A 25098-nucleotide genomic window follows, 5' to 3' on the forward strand; every position below is an offset into this window, starting at 1 on the left:
AAATGCTACATGCTGTTCAGTAAACTACCACCGCACACCACTCTATTAACACCATCCCCACAGGGAAACATGGCAGTAGCAGCATCATGCTGTGGGGAGTTTTTCTACAGCAGCAACAGAGAAAGAAAGCTTTTTAGGAAAATAGATGCAGCTAAACACAGGGAAAGGATCACTGGAACCCTTTTTGAATCTGCATCTTTAAACTGCAAAAGTCCATGTCTAGAGGTGCAAATCTGGGAGAGACATAACACTAAAGACGACTGCGGTGAAAGGTTGCTCTACAAAAGATTCACTCAGAGGCTGAATACAGATGTGCAAAAAAGAAAAAACTCAAAACCAGGCATCCCTTTCCCTCCACTTCAGTTATGTGGATTAACTGGCGATAACAAGACAGGCTTTAGGACCCTGTCGCAACAGACAGTGATAATCACATGACAGTTGCAGTGAAGCGGGCAGGACATTGACTGAAATGTTGCTTCCGCAGTAAACACACATGCAGGTGAAACAGAACAATCAGTCCTGTGGAAAGAGGACGATAAATGGAGTGATGTTTGTGTTTTAGGTCAAACTGATCCAAGGAGGCAGCGGACATGGCTGCTTCATTCCTCTTTGCAGTGACCACGGTGCTTTCAGCTCTCTGTGGAAGTTGGGTAAGAAGGAAACTTTACATACACTAAGGTCCTCTGAGTGTTTTTTTTTTCTAACACTAAAAGTAAACACCATGTTACAATCCTGGTTTTACCCACTAACAGAGATTTAACAGCACTGACCAACATCTCTGTGCTTCCCTGTTTAAATTATGGAAACTACACCCAGAAGTGACAAGATGCAGAACTTCATATCACTTTGCGTGCCGTTATCTTTCTCGCAGGTCTCTACAACAAGATCTTTTTCTATAGACTACAAGAACCACTGTTTCCTAAAAGATGGGAAGCCTTTTCAGTACATCTCAGGTAGTATCCACTACTCCAGAATCCCACAGTATTACTGGAAGGACCGGCTGGTGAAGATGTACATGACTGGACTCAATGCCATCCAAGTGTGAGCAAAACATCCAGCTTCATGCTATAAATACAGATCAACTTATTTTCTGCCTGTTGTGCAGTGCTTTGCATACGCCTTTAACTTTGATCCATTTTGTCTGGTTACTACCACTAACTTTAATGTATTTTATTGGGATTTCATGTGACAGAACAACACTAAACCGTGGTTTATTGTGAAGGGGAAAGAAAAGGATACTTGATTTTCTTATTTATTAATATAATAAAATCATGCATATCTACTTAGTCCCCTGGCTACTCCTGGTAAGAAAGAGATTGTCACAGCATGATGCTGCCAACGCCATGTTTCACAGCAGGGATGGTGTGTTCAGGGTATCGTGATTCTTTTTGGTCTCATCTGACTGGAGCGCCTGCGTTCATGTGTCCGCAGTGTCCCCTACTTGTAGCAAAACCACAAACAAGACTTTTTATTGCTTTTTTTGAGGCCAGATTTGTAGAGGGGCACAACTAAGGCAATTATCTGAACTAGATTTTAATCAGAGGGATCAGATTAAAGGAATAAGACTGCACTTTTGTTTTTCTACTTTTAATTGTAAAAAACATGTGAAACCATATTTAATTTTCCTTCCAGCCTACGGTTATTTTGTTGGTTCTATCACATAGGATTCCAATAACATGCATTGACATTTGTGGCTGTAACAAGACACGATGTTAAAAAATTCAGGGGATATAAATACTTGTGCAGGCTACTTGCATATCTGTCCTATAAGTCTTTCGTTTTCTCCTCGTGTTTTCAGATATGTCCCCTGGAACTTCCATGAAGAAGTTCAGGGAGTCCACAACTTCACAGGACACAGAGATTTGGAGCATTTTCTGAATCTGGCCAACCAGACAGGCCTCCTGGTGATCCTGCGTCCAGGACCATACATCTGTGCAGAATGGGAAATGGTGAGAAACGTAACTTTGGTCATGTCCTACATTTAGTTTTTGACACCACAGGCTAAAGAAGTAAAAACATATCAGTACAACAAGGCCTACGTTATACAGAAAATAACAAACATAATACAATCCTTCTGTCAAGTTATTGTTACAGCCATCAAACCATATCAAAGGCTACACAACATAAACAAATAAAAATCAACAATTCAATATTGAAGATGACAAGGAACGATGTGTTTTTATAAAGCTGCAATGTGCTGCTAATGTGATGCAGGAGAGAGTACAAAGATGATTGGCCATCCGGCTGAAAGCTCTGAAGCCTGTGATAGTCAGACATGCAGGTGGTACAGTGAGAGAAATAGAAAAGGTATACCCCAGAGTCTGTGAAGGTATGTCAGTGTGCAGAAGATGAGAGAGATACACATGTTAGAGGTTTATGGAGACACTAGTAATGTTTTACAGGAAGCTGATGAAGCTGTTGGGAGTACCGAACTACTACAGTACAGACCAAAAGTTTGGACACACCTTCTCATTCAAAGAGTTGTCTTTATTTTCATGACTATGAATATTGTAGCTTCACACTGAAGGCATCAAAACTATGAATTAACAAATGTGGAATTATATACTGAACAAAAAAGTATGAAACAACTGAAAATATGTCTTACATTCTAGGTTCTTCAAAGTAACCATCTTTTGCTTTGATTACTGCTCCGCACACTCTTGGTATTCTGTTGATGAGCTTCAAGAGGTAGTCACCTGAAATGGTTTTCACTTCACAGGTGTGCCCTGTCAGGTTTAATAAGTGGGATTTCAAGCCTTATAAATGGGGTTGAGACCATCAGTTGTGTTGTGCAGGAGGTGGATACAGTACACAGCTGATAGTCCTACTGAATAGACTGTTAGAATTTGTATTATGGCAAGAAAAAAGCAGCTAAGTAAAGAAAAACGAGTGGCCATCATTACTTTAAGAAATGAAGGTCAGTCAGTCCGAACAATTGGGAAAACTTTGAAAGTGTCCCCAAGTGTAGTCGCAAAAACCATCAAGCGCTACAAAGAAACTGGCTCACATGAGGACCGCCCCAGGAAAGGAAGACCAAGAGTCACCTCTGCTGCGAACGATAAGTTCATCCGAGTCACCAGCCTCAGAAATCGCAGGTTAACAGCAGCTCAGATTAGAGAACAGGTCAATGCCACACAGAGTTCTAGCAGCAGATACATCTCTAGAACAACTGTTAAGAGGAGACTGTGTGAATAAGGCCTTCATGGTAAAATAGCTGCTAGGAAACCACTGCTGAGGACAGGCAACAAGCAGAAGAGATTTGTTTGGGCTAAAGAACACAAGGAATGGACATTAGACCAGTGGAAATCTGTGCTTTGGTCTGAGGAGTCCAAGTTTGAGATCTTTGGTTCCAACCACCGTGTCTTTGTGCAGCGCAGAAGAGGTGAACGGATGGACTCTACATGCCTGGTTCCCACCGTGAAGCATGGAGGAGGAGGTGTTATGGTGTTGGGGTACTTTGCTGGTGACACTGTTGGGGATTTATTCAAAATTGAAGACATACTGAACCAGCATGGCTACCACAGCATCTTGCAGCGGCATGCTATTCCATCCGGTTTGCGTTTAGTTGGACCATCATTTATTTTTCAACAGGACAATGACCCCAAAGAAGTTTATGTCGTAAACCAGAGGGCCAATCAGAGCATGTTCAAGAATAACAGTACTGTTAACAGTAACATGGAAGCATGCAAACTGGGCTGCTATTGAAAATATAAAGTCCCATTAAAAATGACACCAAAGCTCTTAACTTGGCAAGAAAGAAGGATGGGTTAAAGAATGGTCAACAGAATGAGATAATTTACCAGGCTTACACAGAACAAGTTCCCAGGAGTTTTATTGTCATACTTTAATTTAGGAAAGTTACTAGATGACCTTTATTTAATTTCACATAGACGGTATATAAGGGAGGAAAGATAGAAGAGTGGAATTTGGTTTTGGAGACATTTGGAGCTAGATGTCATCAGGTATAAACATGCAGAGGTGTACCATATTTCCTAATAATGTGACCAAGAGGTAGAAGATAGAGAATAAAGGGAAGGGGCCTTGGGACAGCCCTGGGGAACTCCACCGACAACAGGTGAAGAATGTGATCGGAAATGTTTTAACAGAACATAAGTACTATTTGAGAGATGAGGTTTAAACCAGGTGTGACGAGCCAATACCAATTCAGTCAAATTTCTTTAGGAGAATTTTATGACACATCGTATTAACTACAGAACTCAGATCAAGAAGCGGGGATATGGTTTCCAGCCCAGAGTCAGCTGCCATCAGGAGATCAGTTGTGATTCAGCAATCATTTGCAAAAACCAAATGTCTTTGCTGAATTTATGTTCCAGGGTGGATTACCAGCATGGCTTCTTCAAAAACCAAACATCATTCTTCGCTCAGCAGACACAGGTAATCATGCACCTACAGGGGTTAGACAATGAAACTGAAACACCTGTCATTTTAGTGTGGGAGGTTTCATGGCTAAATTGGACCAGCCTGGTAGCCAGTCTTCACTGATTGCACATTGCACCAGTAAGAGCAGAGTGTGAAGGTTCAATTAGCAGGGTAAGAGCACAGTTTTGTTCAAAATATTGAAATGCACACAACATTATGGGTGACATACCAGAGTTCAAAAGAGGACAAATTGTTGGTGCACGTCTTGCTGGCGCATCTGTGACCAAGACAGCAAGTCTTTGTGATGTATCAAGAGCCACGGTATCCAGGGTAATGTCAGCATACCACCAAGAAGGACGAACCACATCCAACAGGATTAATTGTGGACGCAAGAGGAAGTTGTCTGAAAGGGATGTTCGGGTGCTAACCCGGATTGTGTCCAAAAAACATAAAACCATGGTTGCCCAAATCACGGCAGAATTAAATGTGCACCTCAACTCTCCTGTTTCCACCAGAACTGTCCGTCGGGAGCTCCACAGGGTCAATATACACGGCCGGGCTGCTATAGCCAAACCTTTGGTCATTCATGCCAATGCCAAAAGTCGGTTTCAATGGGGCAAGGAGCGCAAATCTTGGGCTGTGGACAATGTGAAACATGTATTGTTCTCTGATGAGTCCACCTTTACTGTTTTCCCCACATCCGGGAGAGTTACGGTGTGGAGAAGCCTCAAAGAAGTGTACCACCCAGACTGTTGCATGCCCAGAATGAAGCATGGGGGTGGATCAGCGGTGGTTTGGGCTGCCATATCATGGTATTCCCTTGGCCCAATACTTGTGCTAGATGTATCCTGAAGGCAGTGCACCAATACACACAGCGAGACTGGTGAAAGATTGGTTTGATAAACATGAAAGTGAAGTTGAACATCTCCCATAGCCTGCACAGTCACCAGATCTAAATATTATTGAGCCACTTTGGGGTGTTTTGGAGGAGCGAGTCAGGAAACGTTTTCCTCCACCAGTATCACGTAGTGACCTGGCCACTATCCTGCAAGAAGAATGGCTTAAAATCCCTCTGACCACTGTGCAGGACTTGTAAATGTCATTCCCAAGATGAATTGATGCTGTATTGGCTGCAAAAGGAGGCCCTACACCATACTAATACATTATTGTGGTCTAAAACCAGGTGTTTCAGTTTCATTGTCCAACCCCTGTATATGTTGTGTTTAAGAATATATTAATACATTAATAATTTGCTTTCCTCTGTTCCAGATTATTTGGAGGCAGTCAGCAGCTGGCTTGCTATTCTCCTCCCCAAAATTAAACCTTGGCTCTACATCAATGGTGGTAACATCATCACTGTCCAGGTAAAACGGCTTAGTAAGCACTGGTAATGTTTAGCGCAGGACGGCAGGCCCTAATGAATCAACTTTAACGACAGATTGAGAATGAATATGGAAGCTATTTTGCCTGTGACTACAACTACATGCGTCACCTGCGGACACTGTTCCGCTTCTTTCTGGGCGAGGACGTCGTTCTCTTCACCACTGATGGAAACACAGACAAGGAGATGACATGTGGCACATTGGATGGGTTGTTTGCCACGGTGGACTTCGGCACAGGTTGGTGGTTTGTGACTATGTGTATCGAAGATAGCAGCATCATATTTTCTTTATCGGTAGAGATAAAATGCATAATTTATTGTTTATCCCCAGACACCAACATAACTGTAGCCTTCAACCGCCAGAGAAGATTCGAGCCTCAAGGACCCCTGGTTTGTTGCATACCGGTCTGTCAATCATCATCTTCTCACCTGGTGATGATTTATGTATGTAACCTGTTTAAACGTCTTGCAGGTGAACTCCGAGTTCTACACAGGCTGGTTGGACCACTGGGGAGATCAGCATGCCGTGGTCAGTGCTCAGAAGGTCAGCAGAGTGCTTGAAGAAATGCTAACCATGGGGGCCAACGTCAACATGTATGTCTCCCTGAACTCCCAGGCTTCCAGCTTTCCTTCTCTCTGTACATTCTTCATTAGTCAGCAGTCCGAGGCATGGAAAGAGATTATCTGCGCCTTCTGGGCCAGCTATATACTTTTAGTAAATAACTAGTATATATTATTCACATATGTTAGGGTATACATTTTTAGAAAATAATGGAAAGAGCTAAATAACTGGAAGTGAAACAGTATTGTAGTGTTAGACCATTCCTAATTTCTTTATCCTTTGCCTTCAAGCAGTCAGACTTTCTTGTTATATTTTTAAGTGCCATTAATCTACACTTCTCCAGGCTTTCTGAAGGTATTAAAACATTTTACTTCGGACTTTCTTCATCATTTCCTACCCAGTCGTTGTACTAGATTCTTAAGGTGTCAGACCTAAAAAAGTAGTTGAGCAGTATCTAAAAGTCATGAAAAAACCTGATCACAGACACAGGAGCCACTTCATCCTTAAGTTGGTGACTTACTGTTTCCCAGGTTTTTATTCCCGGGGAATCAGCTTGTTCAATCCTAAATGACTCATGGACGTTTTTTAGAGTTAACTTAAATGTGAAGAAACCTGGTTCCTTGATAAACTGTCTTTGTGTATACACAACACAGATTCATCCCTGGGGTTTTGGGGGAGGCCTTTAATGTCTGAATGTTGCATATGCTAGGGTTCAGTAGTTTAAACCAGCACAGTGAAGCTTGAAGAAGAAAATCTGGCGTTTGGAATGCCATATATAAAATAATATGCTCATTATATTATTTTAAGGACATTGTCTGCCCTAATAGGCCCAATCAACACTTGCAAAGGGGAGCAATGCAGAATTAGCATTGGCATTTTAATGAGACTGCATTTGATAGTAGGTTAACAGCCTCATTTTCCACCAACATGAGGTAAATTTGGTATGAAGACAGAGAAAAATCCTTACAGCTTTTATCAATGGTATCTTTCTCAGAAATCATGTTCTCTACCCCTCTTTCCTCTCAGGTACATGTTTGAAGGAGGAACTAACTTTGGCTACTGGAATGGTAAGTATCTTTTATTTTCATTATCATCCCTCAGTTTATTTAACTTTGATGCAGTGATCTTATATACTGATTCACTCCTCTCATTAAGGAGCTGATCATGACACCAGTTTCCGCTCTGTGGTAACAAGCTATGATTATGACGCCCCACTGACTGAGGCAGGAGACCCCACAGAGAAGCTGTTGGCTATCAGAGATGTCATAAAACAGGTGAAACTGACAGAACCAGTCAAGTTACAAGTATTTCTCAATAAATTATATAGTCGCAAGGTTCATTTATCTAATCTAAAAAGGTGAAACCCGTGCAAAAATTTTGTTGCACACTGAAAAATGTGTTTCAGTCATTTATTAACTATGATGATTAGAGATCACAGCTAATGAAAATCCAAAATTTGAATGTTACAATATGACAATATTTTTAATATGGCCTGCACTTGTATAGCGCTTTAACAAGTCCCCAGAGAGTTCAATTTAATTCAGTTTTATTTATAAAGCGCCAATTTATAACATGCCGTCTCAAGGCACTTTACAAAGTCAGTTCAATGGAATCATATAGATTTCAGGCCAGGTACATACATTCCAGTTAATCCGGTTTCAGTTCATCATTCAAATTGGTTAAACGTTTTTCTATCTAAGGAAACCCAGCAGATTGCATAAAGTACTGATTATAGTGTAAAGCCCCAAAGCGCTTTACACTACAATCAGTCAACCCCCCATTCATTCACACTGACAGTGGTAGACTACATTGTAGCTACAGCTGCTCTGGGGCAGACTCACAGAAGCAAGGCTGCCATACAGTCGGTGGCACCGGGCCCTCTGACTTCCATCAGCAGGCAAGGCAGGTTAAGTGTCTTGCCAAAGGACACGACTGAGACACACAGAGCGGGGGTTCAAACTGGCAACCCACCGGTTACTTCTACCACCTGAGCCACAGTCACTCTTACCTACTGAAACATATGTTCATGTACTGTAAAGTACATGTGCTCAGAATTTGGTCAGGACTTCTTTTGCATGAATTACTGCATCACTGTTGAATGGGCTTTGCTTCACAATCCTCTCAAGGCTTTTTCAACACTAGTTTTTTCTTCCACTATATTTCACCATTGATATGCTTGGTTATGTGAACAGGAAGTGTCTTTAGCAGCGATCTTTTGAGGCTTACCCTCCTTGTAGACGGTCTGCTGGAAAAATGTCTAGTCACTAGTTTTCTCATGATTGCGTAGGCCACTCAACATGACATTTCTAAAATAAAAACTATTTATTGGTGTAACATTCTAATCTATTACTGAAAACTGAATTTTGGGTTTTCAATCACTGTAAGCCAAATTTATCAAAAAAGAATATAAATAATTTTAAAACTAACTTTTCAGTGATATTTTGAAATATTGAGATGTCCTGATATGTTTCATTAGTTTAGAGACGTCCCCTCCGGCTCCATGCCACCAGCAACTCCTAAATTTGCCTATGGCTTTGTGAGGCTACAACAGGTAAAAATAATTTAATAAAGGTTTTGGCCAAAACACATTTTTTTATGTTTATAGTGTCTCATTATGATCCATTTTTACAGGTTGGAAACATTAACAGTTTGCTAGACACACTTTCTCCTGTTGGGCCAGTCCAATCCAAGTATCCTCTGACCTTTGAAGAGATGAAACAGGTATGGTGCTGGTCAGGGCAACAACAGAGAAAAGGCTAGCAGTGTAGAGACAGTAGATCTCTTGAAACAGAGTAAACTTCTAGATTGTTGTGTCTGCAATCTGTCATGTTTATTGTGTCCAGTACTATGGATACATGCTGTATCGGACCGCCCTGCCCCAGGACCTCTCAGAGCCCACGCCACTTATCTCTCCACTGAATGGGGTTCATGACCGTGCATATGTGTCGGTCAATGGGGTAAGGGCTTTCTTTGAACTTTTGTTTGTCTAGCCACCCAGGTTTCCAGGTCAGTGGGGAAAGCACAGGTTAAAGACAAGCTTGCCTATTTATGTTATGAATCCAAATACAGTATGCTGTACTTTTGTAGGTTAATGAGTGTAAATGTGTACAAACAGGTTTTCCAGGGGTTGTTGCAGAGAGATACTATACTGGTGATGAATGTAACAGGAAAGCAGGGGGACACACTGGATATTCTTGTTGAAAACATGGGCAGAGTTAACTTTGGCAGCAAGATCAACGACTATAAGGCAAGGCTACAACGTTAAATATATGACTAACCTGAGTAAAACTATGCATATAGAAACTAAGGCTGTCTGGTTAACACCATTTCTGTGTTTTAGGGCCTGCTGAGCAACTTGATCTTAGGTAAAGACATACTGACAGACTGGAAGATGTACCCACTAGATATTGATGGAGCCATTTCTAGAGGATGGCCTCATTCAAACGGTCAGAAGTCCATCCCATCCCTACAAAGAGAACCTTCAACTGGACCAACCCTCTACATGGGGACCTTACAACCTAACGGACTAGCATGGGACACGTTTCTCAAGCTTAATGAATGGACAAAGGTAATTCGTTATTCCTACAATACCCTGCACAACTATTGGCTCCTGTGGTAAAGATGTGTAAAAAGCCTTAAATACCTCATACCTGAAAATTTGGATAAATCCAAAGTTTAATTTGACTACATTCAGCGGGGGAAAAACCTGATTACCAAACTAATTAAAAAAAAATAATAATAATCACAGATACCACATTTATTGGCACCCTTAATAATTCCTACAAAATAAATGTGTCTGTATTTCTAATATATACCTTGATTTTCAGTTGATCAGGGTTCAAGAAACTATTAATTAGTAATCCATGACTTCCTGTTTCTCTAGAATATAAACATGATTTGGGGGCCCATCTGTGGACGCCTGTTTCTGCTATGCAAGACAAAATAAAAGCCCCACAAGGAGTTGTAATTATGTGTTTTAAAGTCATAATTACGAGTTTTAAACTCATAATTACAACTCCCTGTGGGGCTTTTATTTTTCTTTCATAGCGGAAATGGCCTTCAATGCATTTCTCTTTGCCACTCTTAGAAATGAGAAAACACAACAACGTGCTATTGAAGGAAGGCAGTATATGTTGATCTGCCAGAGGAAATGGCTATAAGAGAAAAAACAAAATCTGGAGTGATGATTAAAACAATTACAACTGTGACAAAGAAGGCTGCACATGAACCAGAGTTTATGTTTACTGCCATGCAGAAGGTGAAGGATGATAAGGAACACAAAGGTCACTTAGAGAGTTGTTAGAGAGGCATGCCAGGAACAACATTTTTCTGTTCTACCACCACAGATGCAAACGTGAAAGATTCTTTAATGTGTGCTTAGGTTAGCTCAGAGAAAGGTTGAGCTTTTCAACAACACTCCACTTGGATCCATCTGGTATGAAACAAACTATGAATATGGAAAATCTTCCTATGCCCACAGTTAAACATGGGGTAGGACCTGTAATGCAAAGGCCAGTTTTTCTTCTAAAGGCCGTGGGACCTTTGCCATTATAAACTCTCAAAAAAAATGGGTCATTATTTGGTTCTTTAGCAGGTTCTTCAATGATGTTTTTAATTTTGACCTACCCAGATACGAGGGGAACCAGCTTCATACTGAAAATTCCCTTCTGAACCTAAAGTTAGCTTGGTAAAGCACTAATACTAATTCTTGGTACGCTCCTTGAACTGGTCTGGAAGTAAATCAAAAGATGGATACGTGGAAAAAGCACCTCATGGCCACTGTTAAGTAAGGTGGAAGATCTGTGATGCTGTGGGCCTATTTCTCCTTCAAAGGACCTTGCTAGAGTAAAAAACATCATGAACACTTTGAATACCAGGACATTTTAAATAAAAGTCTGCTGCTCTCAGCTGGAAAACTGAACATGGTTCACCTTTGGGACTTTCAGTCCAGTAATGACCTAAAACATATGGCCATGTCAACCCAGACGTTTTTCACTAGACACAAAACCTTCCTCAATTGCCATCTCAGTCCCCAGACCTAAAGTCTTCTAAACAACTTGAGAGGTGAGCTGAGGAGACCATAAAAGAGCCCAGCACATTGTCCAAAGATCCTCCTCCATGGGGAAGACAGAGGGTCGCCCTTTTGACAAATGGAAGCTCTGCAAAGTATTAGACATTCAAAACAAATATGATACATGTCATTTCTGAGAATTATTTCTTAATGTAGGATCATTTCTCCGTTGGCTAATTATACTGAGCCCATATGTTGGATTTTTCAGTGTGAGATAATGCTTCTGCAACAAAACACAAATTTTAAGGCTGTTTACACATTTTTACCAGGGGATCTAAGACGTGTGGAGAGTTATAAATGGCTTTAAAATGTGTTTTTCTGTGAGAATGATGATAACTGTTTCTAATCAGGGCCAGATTTGGATTAATGGGGTGAATTTGGGACGATACTGGCCAGCGAGGGGCCCCCAGCAGACTCTATATGTCCCTGGACCCTTGCTCAGCACCAGTCTGCCCAACAACATCACATTACTGGAGCTGGAGGGAGCCCCAACACACCTGCTAGTTCTCTTTATGGACCGGCCTCAGCTCAACGTCACTGCTGGGAAATCCTGACTCCTGTATTTGTCTCAGCTCCTCTATAGAACACCTGAACACATTAGGTGTGTCTAATGTGAATTACAGGAGGACATATTCTTTGCTTCATTGTTGCAAATTCTTCATCAGCCCCAATGTCTGGTTCTTCAATCAGCTTTATTATCATGTCACCTGAATATTACAGTATTATAAGATTCTTTGCCACAACACATTCTGTAAATATTCTGTATAATAATTTCATTACAGTTTTTAAAGTGAGTTTATCCAACTATCTTAAATCCTTTTACAAATTTGACTTTTTTTCCTTTACTAAAAATAAAAAAGGTGAAAAAGCAACCTGAGCAGCCACAGTCACATACTTTCAGCCTCCCACCACCTAGGTTCATGTGCTAGGACTTGCTTGGAGGAGCGTTTTTTTTCCGATGTGCTTGAACACATCGTGGCGTGCAGAATGAATACTCCAGGTAGTTAAACGGGATCTTCCCGAGCAGAGATTCCCCACATGACCAGCACCTCCTGTTGAAGAGGACAAATGACACCAAATACCAGAAACATTTTAAAGATGCACCTGTTAAAGATTGTCGGGAACTTACTGGACACTAGAGAGGCTGACTCCTGATGCGGCCGCTTGTTCTGCCAACCTTTTCTCTGCTGCCAGAGCTCTCTGTGATCAAAGAGCAAACAGTTAACATATTCAAAGTCGTTTTGTAGAGATTACAATTTCGATGAATCTTTGCTCACCTTTTCCCGATCTGTCAGAGATGCAAACCTTTTCTTCTCCTCTGCCTCAAACTCCTGTTTCCTCTTTTCCTCCTTCTGTTCTTTCTCTCGCTGTTTTCTCTGAGCTCTTTGGGCCTTTTTCTTCTCCACCATTTTGGATTCAGTCGCTGCTGTTAGTGGCCCAGGGATCTGGATTTGCACAGCGGGGAAACAGTCAGCTTTCCTGTTTCCATTTGAAATTCACAGAAGTCCAATTATTCTCACCTGTGCCTTGCTGTAGTCATACTTATCAGGTTTTTCACCCATGTATTTACGGAAGACGTTCCTTGTGTCTTTGTCAGGGGCAACTATATATGGCGTCTGGCATTTGTTGTCCCTGTAAAGAGATGTTGCAATGTCAGTAAACTGGTTACAACCATAAACTTATTCTATCAGGGTTTCCACACAGTCTTGAATTTCATTTCCTTTGTGTTGGTGTGTTACATAAATTGAAGTTTGTGATTTGCAACATGACAAAATGTGAAAGAGCTCAACGGGTACGAACACATTTGCAAAGCACTGCATGTGACTACAGAGTTCCTGATACCTGCATGCAGGATCTGCTCCTGCCTCTAGGAGCAGCCTGACGACAGCCTTCTGTGCAGCAGCTGCAGCGACATGCAGCAAAGTGAACCCTGAGGAGTCGATGGGTTCATTCAGGAGGCTTAAAGGGACCCTGGAGGAGTTTCCCTCCATCTTTTCAGGATGGTCCACCATTTCCTGAGGTAGCTGAAGGAGACTGCAGAGAACACCTACATCTCCAACTTTGCATGCAGTAAACAGAGCATCCCTGAGGCCATAATCAACTGACTCATCATCAGCTTCTAGAGAGAGGTGGAAAATAACAGATTTAATGAACACAGTTTTAGGGCTTTGCAGTGCTGGAGAAATCGAGCTATAACAGGCAGATAGAGGTATCTATACTCACCATCTAGTTCTTCTTTACTGGCTGGTTTCTTACTTGTTTTTACAGATTGTTCTTGTTGAGGGACCTCGTCCTCGTCTTCTGCATGTGTAGCCTCAGGCACCCTTTCTTCTACATTCATTCTTCCCGTTTCTGCTGGATATGGGATTTATAACCTCCCATGTTATGAACAAATGTTAAAGCCATCTAGAGGTCACACTGACGTAGACCAACCTTGACTCTGCACTTTGGCCTGCACCTTCTTTTTCTTTCTCTTCTTCCTCCGCCTGGAGGGATAAATTTCAGACTCTCGGAGGTCCAGGGTTCCTATCGTGAGCTCCACCATCTCCAGCTGGATCTCCTCTCCCTCTTCATCTGAGCTTTCCTCATGTTCTTCCCCTGATGCCAGCAATATATCTATGTTTATGTTTAACAAATCAAATATTACTCAATATACCAACACAGTTCTCTCATAGAGGTTTTCACGTACCTTTTTCTGTACCTGGGATTTTCTGTGCAGCAGGTTTGGCCGTGTTTTTCCATGCCTTCTTAGACGGACTAAGAACAGCAGACATGTCCACGTCTTTCCCTGCACAGTCATGGTTTGGATTATTAATAATTACACCCTGGCTTTACAGAAATGGCCAGACAACATGGTGTTGTTCTAAACATGTAATTAAACATACCATACACCTGGACAGTAGAGAGGACCTCATGCACCCTTTGCACTTCCCGAAATGTCGCCCTGCGCGTGGCGAAGGGCAGCGAACGGATCCGGGGGTCATTCTTTTGGAGGGGACTCCCACGGCCTCCGAAGAAGATGGTCTTGTTGTAGCTGGGAGCTCGTACAAACACGGCAGAGGCCCCGTTCAAATGTTCAGTCCAGGTTACTAGAAGATCCTGAATGTCCTGCAGGGAGTTAGGGAAGCTTTGAATAATCTCCATGTTAAACAAAACCAGACCTTATAGAGGTGCATCTTGGTAACTTGGAATATCGTTACAAAGTTACAATTCAAAAATGAAACCTCATTTAGATTCGTCACACACACAGTGATACATTTCAAGTGTTTATTTGATGATTATTGATTACATCTCATAAATTTCCAAAAATTTAGTTTCCAAAAAATGGAATATTACTGTGTATATTATAAAATAAATAAGAAAAAAATACAACCAACCATTTTTAGTAAAGAAATATAATGACCTACAGAATCATAGGGAAGACCGCTGACTTAACAGTTGTACAGAAGACAGTCAGTGACAGTTTCAACAGGAAGGGGAAGACACAAACATGTATTGCTAAAGGTGCTTTTTTACCAACTGCTGTATCCAAGCAGTTAATGCAAAGTTAAAACATGTGGTTTTATGTAGTCCAGTCAGAGCAGCCATCAACCAGAAAACTTTAGAACCCTTCATGCCTCTCTCTGCTGACAAGCTTTATGGAGATGCCGGTTTTATTTTCCAGCTGGAAAACCACATTGCTACAGGTACCAATCCCTGATTTAATGACCATGGTGTCACAGCGCCTGATTTGTCAGCAAACATGACTGATCTAAACCACATGGAGAAGGAAGATCGGAGACAGCAGACCCAAAAATGCAGATGAGCTGAAGGTCGAAAATAAAGCAACCTGGGCATCATTAACACCCCAGAAAAGCCACAGGCTGATGGCCTCCATCTCACGCTGCATTGATGCAGTAACTCATAAAAAAGGAGCACAGAGCAAGTACTAAATGCATATACTGTAGGGTATAAGGATGTACTTTTCATTAGGGCTGATATTTGAGCAGTTCTAATTTTCTAAGAGGCTGAATTGATCAGTGTTTCACCCATCATACAGCTAGTGTTAATTGCAGTAAAGTTTTTTTTTTCTACAGCTAAAACAAAACTGAATGTGAAATTAAAGTGGTTGTCTACATGAATTTCTTTTCACCACAAAACAAAGAGAGCTGAACAGATCCATTAAATATCTAAACCTGGATGACTTCGGACAAGGAAGACATTGACATACTCAAAGATAGGGAATTATTTGAATTATAATAATGCATGTTTAGGGTAATCAGCTTTGATAACTTTGGAGTGCACTGCAATCTTGCCTTAACGAGCGCTGCCTCGTTGTATCTCCTCAGAGTCGCTCCTGCGGATTTCGCCATGTGGCTGCGGTTCTGGGAATCTCGCAGTCCTTGGGCAGTGCCTCTCTTGGCTCGCACCGTGTATCGATGGATAGTCTTGTGATGGAGAACTTGTTTTCTAAAACACAAAAACACCAGGATTATTTAATGATAATGCACTGTTTAGCCATCTATTGTGCTCGCAATTACAGTGATCAAAAAGATGAACAAGCGTCGGATTCACCCTTCAAAGACGGCTCCAGCAAAGTGTCCCCCGCCTGTCATGAGAATGACGCAGACAGTTTTCTGATTTATAGACTTCAGAGAGGAAACTGCATCATGCTCATCAGAATCTGACTGAAATATGAGATTAGAATAAATCAGTCCACAATGAGCAGTAGCAGTGTAATGAGTAGTACCAACATGAGGTGTATGTGCTGAGCCTCACCTTTCCCATGAGCATGCAGCGATACACCGACAGATATTCTCCTGCAGAATTCTGAAACACCACCTTACTGGAGAGCCGACCAGTTAAATAAGGCTCAGCTGAACTCTCGTCGTCTGTTCCATTGATGGTAGTCCCTGTTTCTCTGCTGTCACCGTCTACGTCCTCCTCATCTGAGTCAGACTCGGAGCCTGAGATACTCGACAGGTCTCCTGTGAAGTAAAAGAAACAGTCGTGTTTCCTGTTTCCTTCTGATAACCTCCGGACTGTGGAAAGCTGATTGTGTAAATATTAGATATCTTTGATATCAGCCATCATTTTTGAGACTACGCTGCACTAGCTAGACAGTTGCTCAAGCTGCAGCTCAATATTTTGCGGCACTAGTTCAAAACGGGCTGCACAGGTTGGTGCAGGTGGTAACACTGTTGCCTTGGAGCAAGAAGTTCCTGGGTTCTCTCGGCCGGGGGTCTTTCTGCATGGAGTTTGCATGTTCTCCCCGTGCATGCATGGGTTCTCACTGGGTACTCTAGCTTCCTCCCGCAGTCCAAAAACATGACTTTTAGGTTAATTGGTCTCTCTAAATTGCCCTTAGGTGTGAATGAGTGTGTGCTTGGTTGTTTGTCCTGTATGTCTCTGTGTTGCCCTGCGATGGACTGGCGACCTGTCCAGGGTGTACCCCGCCTCTCGCCCATAGACTGCTGGAGATAGGCATGAAGATAGGCTCCCCTATGACCCACTATGGAATAAGCGGTATAGAAGATGAATGAATGAATAGTTCAAAACAGATTCTCAGTGGTACGTTTTTAAAGATTTTGTGGCACTTGTGGCATTTGTTCACAGTAATCAGAAAAGAAATGGGCAGAGACAGAAAGGGAGAAGACATGCAGAAAAGGTCACGAGGTCAGGAATTTAACTGCTGATGGTTGCGTGAAGAACCGACATGGATATACAGGGGTTGGACAATGAAACTGAAACACCTGTCATTTTAGTGTGGGAGGTTTCATGGCTAAATTGGACCAGCCTGGTAGCCAGTCTTCATTGATTGCACATTGCACCAGTAAGAGCAGAGTGTGAAGGTTCAATTAGCAGGGTAAGAGCACAGTTTTACTCAAAATATTGAAATGCACACAACATTATGGGTGACATACCAGAGTTCAAAAGAGGACAAATCATTGGTGCACGTCTTGCTGGCGCATCTGTGACCAAGACAGCAAGTCTTTGTAATGTATCAAGAGCCACGGTATCCAGGGTAATGTCAGCATACCACCAAGAAGGACGAACCACATCCAACAGGATTAACTGTGGACGCAAGAGGAAGCTGTCTGAAAGGGATGATCGGGTGCTAACCCGGATTGTATCCAAAAACATAAAACCACGGCTGCCCAAATCACGGCAGAATTAAATGTGCACCTCAACTCTCCTGTTTCCACCAGAACTGTCCGTCGGGAGCTCCACAGGGTCAATATACACGGCCAGGCTGCTATAGTCAAACCTTTGGTCACTCATGCCAATGCCAAACGTTGGTTTCAATGATGCAAGGAGCACAAATCTTGGGCTGTGGACAATGTGAAACATGTATTGTTCTCTGATGAGTCCACCTTTACTGTTTTCCCCACATCCGGGAGAGTTACGGTGTGGAGAAGCCCCAAAGAAGCGTACCACCCAGACTGTTGCATGTCCAGAGTGAAGCATGGGGGTGGATCAGTGATGGTTTGGGCTGCCATATCATGGTATTCCCTTGGCCCAATACTTGTGCTAGATGGGCGCGTCACTGCCAAGGACTAGCGAACCATTCTTGAGGACCATGTGCATCCAATGGTTCAAACATTGTATCCTGAAGGTGGTGCCGTGTATCAGGATGACAATGCACCAATACACACAGCAAGACTGGTGAAAGATTGGTTTGATGAACATGAAAGTGAAGTTGAACATCTCCCATGGCCTGCACAGTCACCAGATCTAAATATTATTGAGCCACTTTGGGGTGTTTTGGAGGAGCAAGTGAGGAAACGTTTTCCTCCACCAGTATCACGTAGTGACCTGGTCACTATCCTGCAAGAAGAATGGCTTAAAATCCCTCTGACCACTGAGCAGGAATTGTACAGGTCCTTCTCAAAATATTAGCATATTGTGATAAAGTTCATTATTTTCCATAATGTCATGATGAAAATTTAACATTCATATATTTTAGATTCATTGCACACTAACTGAAATATTTCAGGTCTTTTATTGTCTTAATATGGATGATTTTGGCATACAGCTCATGAAAACCCAAAATTCCTATCTCACAAAATTAGCATATGATTAAAAGGGTCTCTAAATGAGCTATGAACCTAATCATCTGAATCAACGAGTTAACTCTAAACACCTGCAAAAGATTCCTGAGGCCTTTAAAACTCCCAGCCTGGTTCATCACTCAAAACCCCAATCATGGGTAAGACTGCTGACCTGACTGATGTCCAGAAGGCCACTATTGACACCCTCAAGCAAGAGGGTAAGACACAGAAAGACATTTCTGAACGAATAGGCTGTTCCCAAAGTGCTGTATCAAGGCACCTCAGTGGGAAGTCAGTGGGAAGGAAAAAGTGTGGCAGAAAATGCTGCACAACGAGAAGAGGTGACCGGACCCTGAGGAAGATTGTGGAGAAGGGCCGATTCCAGACCTTGGGGGACCTGCGGAAGCAGTGGACTGAGTCTGGATTAGAAACATCCAGAGCCACCGTGCACAGGCGTGTGCAGGAAATGGGCTACAGGTGCCGCATTCCCCAGGTCAAGCCACTTTTGAACCAGAAACAGCAGCAGAAGCGCCTGACCTGGGCTACAGAGAAGCAGCACTGGACTGTTGCTCAGTGGTACCAAAGTACTTTTTTCGGATGAAAGCAAATTCTGCATGTCATTCGGAAATCAAGGTGCCAGAGTCTGGAGGAAGACTGGGGAGAAGGAAATGCCAAAATGCCAGAAGTCCAGTGTCAAGTACCCACAGTCAGTGATGGTCTGGGGTGCCGTGTCAGCTGCTGGTGTTGGTCCACTGTGTTTTATCAAGGGCAGGGTCAATGCAGCTAGCTATCAGGAGATTTTGGAGCACTTCATGCTTCCATCTGCTGAAAAGCTTTATGGAGATGAAGATTTCATTTTTCAGCACGACCTGGCACCTGCTCACAGTGCCAAAACCACTGGTAAATGGTTTACTGACCATGGTATCACTGTGCTCAATTGGCCTGCCAACTCTCCTGACCTGAACCCCATAGAGAATCTGTGGGATATTGTGAAGAGAACGTTGAGAGACTCAAGACCCAACACTCTGGATGAGCTAAAGGCCGCTATCGAAGCATCCTGGGCCTCCATAAGACCTCAGCAGTGCCACAGGCTGATTGCCTCCATGCCACGCCGCATTGAAGCAGTCATTTCTGCCAAAGGATTCCCGACCAAGTATTGAGTGCATAACTGTACATGATTATTTGAAGGTTGGCGTTTTTTGTATTAAAAACACTTTTCTTTTATTGGTTGGATGAAATATGCTAATTTTGTGAAATAGGAATTTTGGGTTTTCATGAGCTGTATGCCAAAATCATCCGTATTAAGACAATAAAAGACCTGAAATATTTCAGTTAGTGTGCAATGAATCTAAAATATATGAATGTTAAATTTTCATCATTACATTATAGAAAATAATGAACTTTATCACAATATGCTAATATTTTGAGAAGGACCTGTATATGTCATTCCCAAGACGAATTGACGCTGTATTGGCTGCAAAAGGGGGCCCTACACCATACTAATAAATTATTGTGGTCTAAAACCAGGTGTTTCAGTTTCATTGTCCAACCCCTGTATAAAACGCCCCCTCTACTACTACACCACATGCTGTCCTGTAGTAGCAACCTTTGGCAACTAGTAGGAGCAGTACTATCACAAAGGTTATACCTTACTTGCTTTTTGACACACTAGTCAATGACTACATCATACCCCAATTTTGTAACTAGTTCTTCCTGCTGGTTAATTATTGCATCAATGACACTTTAAAAAAAAAGGTTAAAAAAAACCAGAATAACATCTAAAGCACTGCAGGCCTCACTTGCCTCAGTTCAGGTTCAAGATTCAACAATAGGAGACAGACTGGGCAAAAATTGGCATCCATGGGAGAGTTCACACTACAGACCAAAAACCACAAAAAGGAACATCACACATTTGCCAAAAACATCATGATCCCAAAGACTTTCAGTAAAATATTCTGTGGACTAACAAGCGGAGCCTTTTGGAAGGTTTGCTTGCCTATACATCTGGTGCAAAACTAACTCATAATTTCAGAAAAAGAACAGCGTACCTACAGCCAAACACATTGGTGGTAGTGGGATGGTCTGGGGCTGCTTAGCAGATTCAGGACCTGTAATTTATGGAAGGATGAATTCTACGCTCTAGCAGGAAATCATCGTAAAGGAGAATGCCTAACCATCAGTTGGTGACCTTAACTTTAAACACATTTGGAATATGCAGCAGGACGATTCAAAACACATCCGCAAGCCTACCTCTGAATGGCTACAACAATTAGGTTTTTAGAGAGACCTTGTAAAAGTTTGTACTTAGATTTGACAGAGATGCCGTGCTGTGACCTTTAACGGGCTGTTGATGCTCGAAAACCATCGAGTTTGGCTACAAACAATTCTGCAAAAAGAGTGGGCTGAAATTCCTCCATAGCCAAACCAGTAAACTAAAAAACAAAAGAGCCAAAAATGTGCACTAGTTGACTAGTAATGCTTCTATTGATGCTGATGATAAAAAAAAAAGTGCCCACTTTAGGCTGTAGTAGTTAACATTTTGTCAAAAAAATAATCATAGTAGTAATAACTTCTGATGCATTGGTTAACTAGAATTTTTTTTTTCTTGAACTACACATTTAAGGGTCAATACTAAACTAGCAGATAGAATATGAACAGACCAGTTATGATGTTAGGGTTTTTAATGACAACTAGTTAACTAGTATGACACAGTCATCAAATTGTTCAGCTTAGTTGTCAACTTATATGTCAAAAAGCCTCTTAGTTGGCACTTTTGTGGTAATAGTGTGGCCCTTTGGCTGATTAACAAGACTTTGGCTCGTAATACCGTAGTTAAAAAAAAAGTGTTACTAGTAATAGTATATTAGTTAAGTGTGGTCGAGAACTAGTGGCTGAAAATGACACTTGATGTCCACTATATGTAATATTTACACAAACAGCTTGTCTACGGAGCACCGTTGTTTCCCCACCAGCTCTGGTCTTCCTCTCAAACTCCTCTGCTGTGGCGGGAGGCCATCCTGCCATCTTCTGTCTCAAATTAAACCGATGCCAGTCAAGCTTGTAGTGCTCCCTCTGCGAAACAACAACACAACCCACTGAAAACTGGTGTTCAGCGACTACAATTTGTTTTGGGCTGTGTGTTTAATCGGATGTGGTCACCTGTTCCTCTCGGTTAATGAAGGAACATTTGCAGGCTGAGCAGACCATTGTGTCTGACACCTCTCTCTTCTTGTCTTCATCTGGACCTCTGACTTTCACACCTGCAAAGCAACATGAACTAGAACTTAAACAAGAAAATTCTCTCTTTCTTTCTCTATTTCAATAAATTAGATAATCATTGAAATTTTATTTCATTAATTTAATTCATAAACAAAATGCATATGCAGATTTACAGAAGTGCTCATTTCTGTTAATTGTGACTGTGGAAATTTCACATTGGACCTCAAGCAACTTGGATTATGCGCCTCTCCACTTCTCCACCACACTAGGACCTTGATTTCCAAATGAAATGCTAAATTTTGTTTATCAGAGAAGAGGACTTCGGACCACTGAGCAACAGTCCAGTCATTATCCTCCTTAGCCCAAGTAAGAAGGCAAGGAAAGGTAAGTTTATTTGTATGGCATGTTTCAGCAATAACAGTTCCAGGTTCTTTACATGATGGAAACATAAGAAAAGAAAACACATAAAGTACATTGTAGTGACATAATAAAGTAAAGAAAAGCTGGACCACAGACTGAAATTATTGATGTTTTAGTTCATGGTTTAAATAGAACAATCAAAGACATTCTAAACAAATGATTTAAAAGGTCCATATCAGTGGAGCATAATCACTGAATGCCGCTTCTCCATGTTTTGTTGTGATTCTGGGGGTGCAGAGTAAACTTGAACAAGAAGACTTGAGTGGTCTGTAAGGTTGATACAACAATAAATATTTAATGTATTTTGGTGCTAAGCCATTCAGTGATTTATAAACTTAAAGAAGCATTTTAAACTCTATTCTCTGACAAACAGGGAACCAGTGTAAGGACTTCAGACCTGGGGTAATGTGCTCTACTTTTTTAGTTTTAGTGAGGACGCGGGCAGCAGCGTTCTGGATCAGCTGCAGCTGTCTGATTGCCTTTTTATGCAGACTTGTTAAGACACTGTTGCAATAATCAATTCGACTAAAGATAAACACATGAATGAGTTTTTCCAACATCCTGCTGGGACATTAGTTCTTTAATCCTGGAGACTTTCTTCAGGTGATAGAGGTGAAGAAGCTTCTGACAAGCTGCAATCCAGGCCTCATGAATCTCCCAGTAAATTCTTGAATGGGATTTCAGCAAACGTTTTCCTTCTACTCAACTTTCCTTTAATATGCTTGCAGCAACCACCTTCTTTGGCAATGACCTATTAAGGCTTGCCGGTTTGTAAAGGCAGTTAATGACTGCTGGACCACTTTCAAGTCAGCAGCTTCTCCTTTCTTGTGATGGCAGGACCATAACATTTCTGTATTAAGAAGTATTTCCTATAACTTCTACGTAATATTCTAATTTTGTGAGAAATTGAGGCTATAATAATCAAAATTAACAGGAATAAACACTTAAAATACACCACTCTGTGTACAATGAATTTGTTTGAGACAATAGTTTTACTTGAATTATTTTACTGCTATTCTAAGCTACAGAGCTTCACCTGTACAGTTCATGCTTACAGTCTGTGGATGGATCAGCCTCCTTCAGGACAGGGTTTACCTCCCTCAGCTTAAAAGCTTCTTCATTTGTGCACAAATCAAAGATGGAGCGGAGGTCTGCGCAACTTGTCATTGTTTGTATATTTTATTCCCTGTTCAGATCACAGAAACAGACAAAAATATCATAAACCAGGGTAGAGGTATTTTAAAAAGTACGAAGATACAGAAGTAGCTTCATACGTAAGCCATTCTACTCTTAGTATATAATAATAAAAACCTAACCTAATAATGTAAACCAACCTTTTGCCTTTTAAAGCTGTCGTTGCAGTTTGATGAAACTGTGTCCTATAACGACACGTGTAGAAATGACCGATAATGTTAATTCTTCTCAAAACAAGACGCGACTTTCTTCCTTATTTTAACTGTTCCAACATATCATCCGAGCTAACAAAATCCTTTAATAAATGACCTAAAAATAAATTGTAACTCACCATAAAAGGAAGGCTGGATAAGGTAGTCAGAAAATGTTATGCTTCCTCCAACCAACTACGGAAGCCCACGAGTGTCATTTATGCAGCAGAGCAAAGGTTGCTAACAAAAAGAAAGGTAATAAGCTACTGTACACAGGCGCAGTAAACCAATGGCCAGCGAGGCGCTGCTTTTAAACATAAACCCATACTCTGGCACAAGATCTGAGAATGAAAAAAGCCCCGATCAAATTTTCATTTCAATTTTTACATATATAAAAATGTACCAGTATGCTAGCTTTTGCATTTGTATAGCCCAAACACATAAATCTGAATGGACTTCAACATAGATAGAAGGGAACAAATATTACCTGTTTCCTCCTAAATGTATGATCTAAGAAGGGCCGGTCCAAAGTTTTATGGGGCCTTAGCAGAACTGCATTTTGGGCTCCTCTTAGAGCTAAGAATAACACACATATAATAGTCGGAGAGACTTGGGGATAGTTTGATGTTTACCTCGAGGTTAGATGTTTAAGCTGACTGTTATTTGTAAATGCTTATAATGCTGTGGGCCTCTTGGAAGCCTCCCAGACCCATTCTGTCTTATTTTTAGTCTTAGTAATGCCACTGTTTACCCAAACTTTAATAGGCTGGATAAATGCGATTTTAGACAAGTTTGGATAAGTGTGCTTACAGGTTTCTGTATTTACATCAGCAAATTTTACTGGGTGCAACAGATGTATAATACCACTAGAAAGTATTCACATCCTTCACTTTTTCCTACATTACATTGTATAGTTATTCTAAAATATTACCCCATATTGATGAGACACCATATTTCTCCTGGTCTGGCTGTCTTTAAGGTAGTATTTGGCTGCCACGTGCCTTTTAGAAAGGACTGACTCCGGTCTGGCAACTCCACCTTAAAGGCCTTATTGGCGGAGTCCATTAACAGTGGTTGACCTTCCAGATGGTTTTATCTCCATTTGATAGCACTTGAGCTCTGCCTTAGTTAGGTTCTTAGTTAGGCCCTTCTTTCCTTATTAATCAGTTTGGTCAGGTGAACACAATCTGGTCAGGGTCCTGGTTTCTCCAAACTTCTTTAATTTCCAAATAATGGAGACCACAGGTCTTTTCATGTTCAGTGGTTCACCATTTTGTGTTTCCTTCCCCAGATTTTTGCCTTGACAGAATCAGATCTCTGTGGTCCTCAAATAATTTCTTTCACTTCAGTTTGGTTTCTGCTCTGATAAGCTCTTTCAGCTGTGAGATCTTACACAGATAATTGTGTTTGGGTGTAAATATTGTTTAATCCACTGATCCATCGGTCATTTTGCTGTAACATGAAGGATGATTAGTGGAAATCAGATGTAGTTCATAGAGTCAAGGAAATGGGTGTGAATACTCAGCTATTATTCAATGGTTAGGATTAATTGGAATGTATGTACCTGACTGTTTTGAAGTGCCTTGAGACAACATGTGTTGTGAATTGGCGCTATATAAATAAAACTGAATTGAATTGAATTATATGTT

At 41.4% G+C, this 25098-nt stretch overlaps 2 protein-coding genes across 8 annotated transcripts; one reads left to right on the top strand and one right to left on the bottom strand.

The window, feature by feature from the left end:
- The first annotated feature begins 429 nt into the window (after nucleotides 1-429).
- On the top strand, nucleotides 430-12266 carry glb1l (galactosidase, beta 1-like). Its single transcript, XM_047371150.1, has 16 exons — nucleotides 430-650; nucleotides 872-1041; nucleotides 1799-1949; nucleotides 4335-4395; nucleotides 5650-5744; nucleotides 5819-5999; nucleotides 6093-6151; nucleotides 6234-6355; nucleotides 7350-7390; nucleotides 7479-7597; nucleotides 8800-8874; nucleotides 8955-9044; nucleotides 9167-9280; nucleotides 9439-9570; nucleotides 9664-9891; nucleotides 11745-12266. Exons 1-16 carry the CDS (start codon nucleotides 591-593, stop codon nucleotides 11946-11948), a joined length of 1902 nt encoding a protein of 633 aa, XP_047227106.1. The 5' UTR covers nucleotides 430-590; the 3' UTR covers nucleotides 11949-12266.
- ankzf1 (ankyrin repeat and zinc finger peptidyl tRNA hydrolase 1) lies at nucleotides 12068-23704 on the bottom strand. Of its 7 annotated transcripts, none has more exons than XM_047371147.1 (17): nucleotides 23590-23704; nucleotides 23399-23443; nucleotides 23120-23250; nucleotides 21585-21685; nucleotides 21395-21497; nucleotides 16153-16361; nucleotides 15949-16061; nucleotides 15690-15843; nucleotides 14280-14502; nucleotides 14084-14182; nucleotides 13828-14010; nucleotides 13618-13746; nucleotides 13237-13510; nucleotides 12915-13026; nucleotides 12672-12839; nucleotides 12524-12594; nucleotides 12068-12446 (listed from the first exon to the last, which is right to left on the bottom strand). In XM_047371147.1, exons 3-17 carry the CDS (start codon nucleotides 23229-23231, stop codon nucleotides 12320-12322), a joined length of 2178 nt encoding a protein of 725 aa, XP_047227103.1. In that variant the 5' UTR covers nucleotides 23232-23250; nucleotides 23399-23443; nucleotides 23590-23704; the 3' UTR covers nucleotides 12068-12319. The 7 variants fall into 7 exon arrangements, with proteins under 7 accessions (XP_047227103.1, XP_047227101.1, XP_047227102.1 ...); XM_047371145.1 differs by having other exon boundaries at nucleotides 13237-13513; XM_047371146.1 differs by having other exon boundaries at nucleotides 13618-13749.
- Nucleotides 23705-25098: the final 1394 nt, after the last annotated feature.

The sequence above is a fragment of the Girardinichthys multiradiatus genome, chromosome 7 (genome assembly GCF_021462225.1).
Source record: "Girardinichthys multiradiatus isolate DD_20200921_A chromosome 7, DD_fGirMul_XY1, whole genome shotgun sequence".
Taxonomy (NCBI): Eukaryota; Metazoa; Chordata; class Actinopteri; order Cyprinodontiformes; family Goodeidae; genus Girardinichthys; species Girardinichthys multiradiatus.

Bases quoted from the DNA above. Each gene is read 5' to 3' on its own strand.
- glb1l (XM_047371150.1), top strand. From the start codon at position 591: ATGGCTGCTTCATTCCTCTTTGCAGTGACCACGGTGCTTTCAGCTCTC. The intron at 7,598-8,799 runs GTGAAACTGACA...ATGTTTCATTAG, and splicing joins TCAGAGATGTCATAAAACAG to TTTAGAGACGTCCCCTCCGG. The intron at 9,892-11,744 runs GTAATTCGTTAT...GTTTCTAATCAG, and splicing joins AGCTTAATGAATGGACAAAG to GGCCAGATTTGGATTAATGG.
- ankzf1 (XM_047371143.1), bottom strand. From the start codon at position 23,231: ATGACAAGTTGCGCAGACCTCCGCTCCATCTTTGATTTGTGCACAAAT. The intron at 16,362-21,394 runs GTGGGGAAACAA...TTTACTTCACAG, and splicing joins TGAGAGGAAGACCAGAGCTG to GAGACCTGTCGAGTATCTCA. The intron at 12,840-12,914 runs GTGAGAATAATT...GTGCAAATCCAG, and splicing joins ATGACTACAGCAAGGCACAG to ATCCCTGGGCCACTAACAGC.